Source organism: Papilio polytes, unplaced genomic scaffold (genome assembly GCF_000836215.1).
Source record: "Papilio polytes unplaced genomic scaffold, Ppol_1.0 DF822289.1, whole genome shotgun sequence".
Taxonomy (NCBI): domain Eukaryota; kingdom Metazoa; phylum Arthropoda; class Insecta; order Lepidoptera; family Papilionidae; genus Papilio; species Papilio polytes.
The window spans coordinates 1,027,662-1,034,743 of record NW_013526915.1 but is presented as its reverse complement, the minus strand read 5'-3'; the positions used below and the strand labels follow the sequence as shown (position 1 = coordinate 1,034,743).

Here is a 7,082-nt window from a genome sequence, read left to right as displayed (position 1 = left end):
TTTTGGTTGGGTGGGTTCTATCGCGAATATAAGTCGGAATAAATTTTGTTACACATTCAACTTAAAAAATTTCATGCTATACTTTGGGCTTACGATAAAAAAATCGCGTACATTTTAGCTTAAACATAGGCAAACCCTTTTGTAGTATGTGGTAACACAGTTGTCTACTGTCATGGTAACATGCCAGCAAGTCAGTAATATGCGAGTCCGAAGGTAACGGTCGTTACAACCATACAATACATACGGCAACGAGGAACAAAGTGTAAATCACTGTAAAAAGAACGAAGTTCTGGTGTTACAAGCGATTTTTTAAACTAAACAGTGTCTAACTATATTATTTGGAGTTACCGTTTAAGATTCCTAAACAATTATTTTACTGTGGAATTCCTAAGAAAGATAAATCATTTTTAATACTTTCCTTTTATACCTAATATACCTAATATACCGTTATGACGAATGCGTGATAACGACGTGATATTTCATGCAAGCAGTTGGCTAAATTCTGACCTTTATTTACAAAACAAAAGAATACTAAATCTCTTTATAAATACTAAGTTATTAAATTAGTTCACGGAAGTAGTTCAGTTGTTTCGACTGAATAATTGGACCAAAAACTGAAGTTGCTTTCAGTGAGCATTTACATGACACTAATTTATCTAATCGACCAATATAATCATTCTAATTGACTGAGCGTGTAATTGGAAAGTTTAGGGGATTACTCTGCCTGACTGATCTGACGGCAGTGAAACAATGATAAATTAATATGTCAATTTTAAGTAAAATTAAAATACTTAAAACTAGTTTTCGCCCGCGCCTGCATCCGCGTGGAATTAAAAAAGAAAAGTAACTAGCCTATGTGTTCTTACAGAATATGTTCTACATCTATGCCAAATTTCATCGAGACCCGTTCAGCAGTTTAGTCTACAAACTCTAACAAATATCCATCCATCCAAACTTTCACATTAATAATATTAAAGTAAGAAGTAAGATTAACGATGAAATAAAATTAAAATGATATGGTGACATGGTCAGCCCAACCTTTTGTGTTATTTGCTTTGTAACGTATTGAATACTATAAAAATGTAACTAGTTTGCTTAACATGCTATATACGTAAATATCAGTTGTCACCTGAATTCAAGATAATTTACGAGTTACCGCAGAATTTAACCATTATTTATCGGTACTAAATAAAATTTACAACACCGCGGTTACGTGTAAATTATTGTTATCTACCGATTTTACACTTATTGGTACTATTTTGAGTATCTTTAAAAAGATTTACAAAAAAAGGAAAAAAATCACCAACAAAAATGTCAAAGCTCAATAATATTCTCGAAATTAATTACACAACTGACCATGATGACCATGGCTACTTCAACAAACATCTGTACAACATAAGCGTCTCAGACAGTCCATTGTGCAGAGCGTGCATGGTGGAAGAAACTGCGTTATATAACACTGCCCAGCAGTGACAGAATACAGGGTTAGGTATCTCGTTTTACTGAGATCGCTCCCGGAGATCTCCAGCAATATAAAGGGTTTGCTGGGGTTCTTCAGAGAGCTGGGTTGGCTGGAGTAATCAATGTAATAATGGAGTAATTTTTACGCAAAATACACGCCAGTCGTAGCTGCGGAAACCGTATCCTCTACTACTACTACTACTACACAAATATTTCCATTCCAATGATGCGTATTCAAAGTTCAAGGGAGCCGAATTCTGAATTTTTAATAAACATTAGGCTTTAAGCCATAAACAAAAATATTTAAAATGGTGTCAACGGAGTGTGTCAAGTCGAATGAGGAAGGTTAACCGAAACCAGTGAAAACATACATTTGAAAGTCTCTGATATAAAAGTACTCACGTTTATCAATGAAGCTAAATGTGCCAACGAATCCTGTGGCGTTGTTTTGTTTAGCCTCCGTGTGGAACTCCAGCACCAATGCCTGTCCGGGCGAGTAGAGGGCGGATGGCACCTCAGATCTGCCGCCGCATAGCTCCCTCGCCCACGCCGATCTCTCGTTGATAGCACCGGGAGGGCCAGGTCCTTGCACTTCCCAGTACACTTTCAAATAATCGCCACGAGCACAACTGAAACAATAATTTACATTTAACCACAGTTTAAACCAAAGGTGTCCAAACTTGTTTCGATTAACGCTTTGGTAATTAGTTACTTTGTAGTGCCCATTTGTTTTTTGACTGGAGTTTGATTACACCTATATTTTTAACGAGGCTTCTCTTATTAGACAGAGCAACAGTAATGCAATTTTACAATATTAAGTGCCTGTCCCACCAAAGTGAAAATAGTCTGATAGAAATAGAATTAGAAATAGAAATAATTTTATTGAAAAACAAGAGATTAACTGTTACAATAACAGTTATACCAATAACGATCCAACGTGTAAAATATGTGATGGAAATATCGGATTTTGTCAACTTATCTGAGAGTAACGTCATTTTTAAGCTATCTGAGCCTCTAACCAGTGGTGGGACAGGCCTTAAGAGTATTTAATATTCAAAATTTATTGTTACTAATAACGGCCAAGAATTTGTTTTTGTGCCTCTTGCTGCTCCTCTGTAACCGACCAGTATTACAAGGGGGCATGAGTAAAAATGTCGATTTGTAAAAATCTACAATAAATCCCTATAAATCATTTAACTAGCTTAAACTAACGTTTGACACTGCCTGTAGAGTGGCATTAAAAAAGAAAAGTATTTAATGTAAAATTGACATCAATGCACACACCTCTTCAATTTAATATAGCAAAGTTATGGCATTACTAAAATGCTGTATTGACGTTAACACGATTACCTCAGTGGCAGAGGTAATCTCGGCGTCTAGCAAACGGCTAAAAGCGCAATATTTTAAAATGAACAAGCATTAGTGTCACGCGACGATGGTTTATTGAATGTCGAGTGCGAAAAGATGCTTTAGTGGCTTCATTTTATAAAATAATGTCTTGAACAATGTTTTAACAAAACGTTTGTAAGTCGAAGTAGGCTCGTTGACAATGTCGTTAAATGTTTTATATTCGGTGGGAATGTAAGAAATTTCTCTTATGTAGATATCCAAGTATAAAATTACATTTATTGGTATGTGATTGTTGCTTAAATGTAGCTTTTAATTGAAAATCTATAATCAGTCAAATTGCTATGAGTTAAAAACGTAAGAGATGCTATCGTAAAAATTTATTTCATTTCAAATTAGATCATTTATTCAGTGTTATTACGATCGTAAAAGCGTTATTGGTAATTTGACAAGTCGTTGAGCGAAATCCAAATACGCCAAGAATATTGTCTCGAATCATTTTACTTGATTTCACGCTCTCAGCGGGAAAATTTAAAATTGCCTTCTTTTATTACGTGCTTTATGCAATCTTTTACGTCTTCCGATTCTGACGGAGAACTACGGTATTTGAACTCTAGCATTCAATAAACTTTCGCAGTTTAAACTTTTGGCTCCTGTGTTTTAAATCTGCTATAAATTTCTTTAACTAAACAAATATTAACTTTAAAAATATAGAATCAAATGTAATTAATTATATGATTTTGTTTTGATTCTGTTTTGTTTTAACAAAGAATTTCTGACGATACATTTGAGGTATATAAGAAACTGAAAGTAAACTTTGATCCGTTGATTTTTTCAAAGACTACTAATAATACTAAATTAATACTATTGTCGCCACAATTTCCAGTTAACATTGCAGAATAATAGATACGGATACTGTATAGATTTTGTTAATTAAATGAGACGGTCATCGATGTCACACTTGTACTCATGACAAGCTTAGTGACAATATATCTCTCGCAAAATATCATATTGCGTTATTACTAAAAATTATAATCCAACGTAGTCTCAGTATTACAAGTATATTTCAATAGTAGTAGTCCATTGCCTTTATTGCAAAATAAATGCGAAATACAACCAATAAACTCATTTATCAAAATCAACACGCTATTAAATTCTCAATTTCCGAAGCACAACGTTTACAAATAGTTGCTTGTGCGTATTATCGTTCAATTTCCGACATAGTTTGAGCGTTTGTATACCATTGATACTATTTTGCGTAAAGTTAAAAAACTCTCTTTAACCATCGCACTATCATTCAATTACTTTATATGTATCATAATACTAACAACCACTACACTCAAAAAGTTGAAGAATACTAACAACCACCATACTCAAAAAGTTTAAGAATACTAACAACCACCGTACTCAGAAAAGTTGAATGCCCTATAGTACATATTTATTATAAGAAATTTATATTAAATAGCTGTTTAAGTAACCAAAAGATGATATTAAGAATCTGTATATGGAAGTACCATTTTCTGGAAGCAATTTTAAGAAGCGCCGGGTTCTAAATAAAATGAAGATGAAATATCTAATTTGTACATCATGAAAATTTCTCTTACATCGAGAAAAAAATGAAGCGTAATTTTATCTCGACGAAATAAGCGTGAAATTGTGATCGAGGAGACACCTTTAAAAATCCCAGGAGACTATCATTTCTTTAAGATTAATCCGGATTTCGGATTTCGATAAAAGCAACCTGTCACCGCTAATGCGATTGATGGTCGAATTTGATTTGAGCTCGACATCCAGCCCACTCTAAGTTCTTAAGGAAAGCTTTTAAAAGTTATTGCTCGTGTTTTCTTTGTATTATGATATAGACCTTAAATATTGAAATGTGCCTAATAAGTAAAACCATACCATTGTCTTCATTCTTTACATACTTCATGACTGTCGTGGATTATCAGATTTCCTTGTACCCCTACCTCAAATGCTCGCGTATTTTCTCAAGGAACATATTGAAATATTTAATATCAGTCGTTGTTAAGTTATTCCATTTACTTTTAGTTGGATTTTATTTAACTTAAATAAGTTAAAGTGTAGGACATAATTAATAAAATAATATGCTATAAGCACTTCAAGCACTCATAAAGAGTTTCAATTGCGAGTGCAATTAATTATATGAATTATTCATAATGAGTATTTAATGACTGTGTAATTTCCATTTAGCTCTAACAAATATCATTCGGTCGTATTTAATTAATATTTTAAAGCTGCTATTACTGTGTTACGTGAAATAAAATGTTAACCTAAAATTTAATTTGCTTTTTCACCTGCTGTTTTAACCTAAGTTGCAGTCGTTTTATAAATCACCCAATTTGTAATTTGACTGAGACATATTTGAATTAAATAGTTTTGGTGTTCAGTAAATTGAATTGGGAACATTTGTACCTATTTTTTTAATTTCAAAGGTTGCATAAAAGTAAAGTGATTCTACAAAAAATAAATTATAACACACGCAGCAAAATGCGACTCATTTTAATCTATTCAGAGGTGTAACGCACGCACTTCTACGCACTTCATGGGGCCCGCCGTCTATAACCAGCTGCCGGACCACGTAACAGCGGCTACCAGCCCCGCGTCATTTAAAAATAAACTTAAGTCATGGCTAATACAAAAAGCCTTCTATAGTCGAAGAATTTTTCCTACCATGATTGTTTTATATGCACAATTTTCATTCAGAATATCTGTAATGGTTTTTTTTTTTTAATTTTTAAACATCATGACTTGTAATTTGCTTACCAATGAAATATGTGTACTTGTATTTGTATTTAAGAAAAGACTAATGAAATGGGTGTGAGACAGAAGACCCTCTTGCATGCTAGTAAAAACTAACATTACACTAACACATCTAGTCTTCTACTTAATCGTTAAAAATTTACTGGCTTGTGATTTATGCCAGTGGCTGGTACATTCCAGTCGTTGGCATACCAGCTACTAGTATATGTACCTTAATATCTTTCAATTACGTAGATAAAAATAAAGTTGTTCGATTTTTTGTTAGAAAAGCAATGCGACATGTAGCTCGAAATTGGATACCCGTGCAACCGAGATTTCGCTTATAAAGTATCGACACCAAGAAATTGAAGTTTGTTCCGATCGAGAATTGTTTGCAGTCAATGCATATTAATGAGTAGCGCAGTCACAAAGTCACTGTTCAGCCGTGCTATTGGAATTCCGAGATTATACTCCCACCCAAATGAAGATGAGGACTGTTTTGTTAAATGGCTAACTTCGATTTAGCTCGAGTCATCTACTTTTAAACGAAAATGTGCCGCGCTGTGATGCGCTTGCGACTATCTTGCCGCTTTATTTCGAGGTTTTTGGGAATTTGTTCATATACCATGGAATTTTTGCGATGGATAGGCAATAGAAATCCAAAGCCCTTATTCGCAAGAGCGCTTTTTTATCATGCGTAAAAAAAACGTTGATATGAAACAAATGCACATTTATTTATTTGTGTATATGGCAGCGTTTTTAAAGAGAAAAGCTTTTTTATGGGCAAACGAAACAAGAGTGGTTATAATGTGTACATATTATCGAAAGAGTTAAAATGCGCCAACGGAGAGCGTTAAAAATGCGCCCGTGTGAATATGGACTCAAAGTCGTTTGACATGGCGTGTGTTAAAAACTGATCGTATATTAAATTGACATTATGACTTCAATGGATGCTTTTGTTTATATTTTAGAAGTTTGATGACTATTTTTATCAAAAATGTCATTTAACCGGGGATGATATTTTAAACGTTACAAATGGCCTTTAGAAAATATTTTGTTAAACAGCTGACTTTTCATCACATATTTTAACTATTATGTGTATAACTAACATTAAAACGATCATTTATGTCATTTATTTGACAATTACCATAAAAAAAAACTATACGATATTATTCACTGCGATATATTTTATTCGTTTATTTTAAAACCGACACAACATTGTTATAGCCGAAAGTTTTTCCACATTAAATAAACAAAATTATTTGCTAAAAGCTGTTTAAAACAGATTGAAGTTTCATTTCAGAGGATAACAAATTGGATTTATGTCTGCGGATAGCATTTATATTTCGCGGGTACAAAATATACGAGAAAAAAATGTTGTTCTGAATTACGAATTTTAAAAGTAGTAGCAAGTAAAGTAAGACAGAACTGAAACGAAGCTTCGTTTTTTACAACAAAATTTATTTATGTAAAACTAGCTTTCGCCTGCGACTCCTACCATTGGAATTAAAAAA

General features: G+C 33.2%; 1 protein-coding gene across 1 annotated transcript in view; it reads right to left on the bottom strand.

The window, feature by feature from the left end:
• Positions 1-7,082, bottom strand: part of LOC106106175 (deleted in malignant brain tumors 1 protein-like) — a 169,750-nt gene that overhangs the window by 44,063 nt on the left and 118,605 nt on the right. The window contains exon 5 of the mRNA XM_013286721.1: positions 1,864-2,090. Coding sequence (XP_013142175.1) covers positions 1,864-2,090 — 227 coding nt within the window. The remainder of the gene's footprint in view (positions 1-1,863; positions 2,091-7,082) is intronic.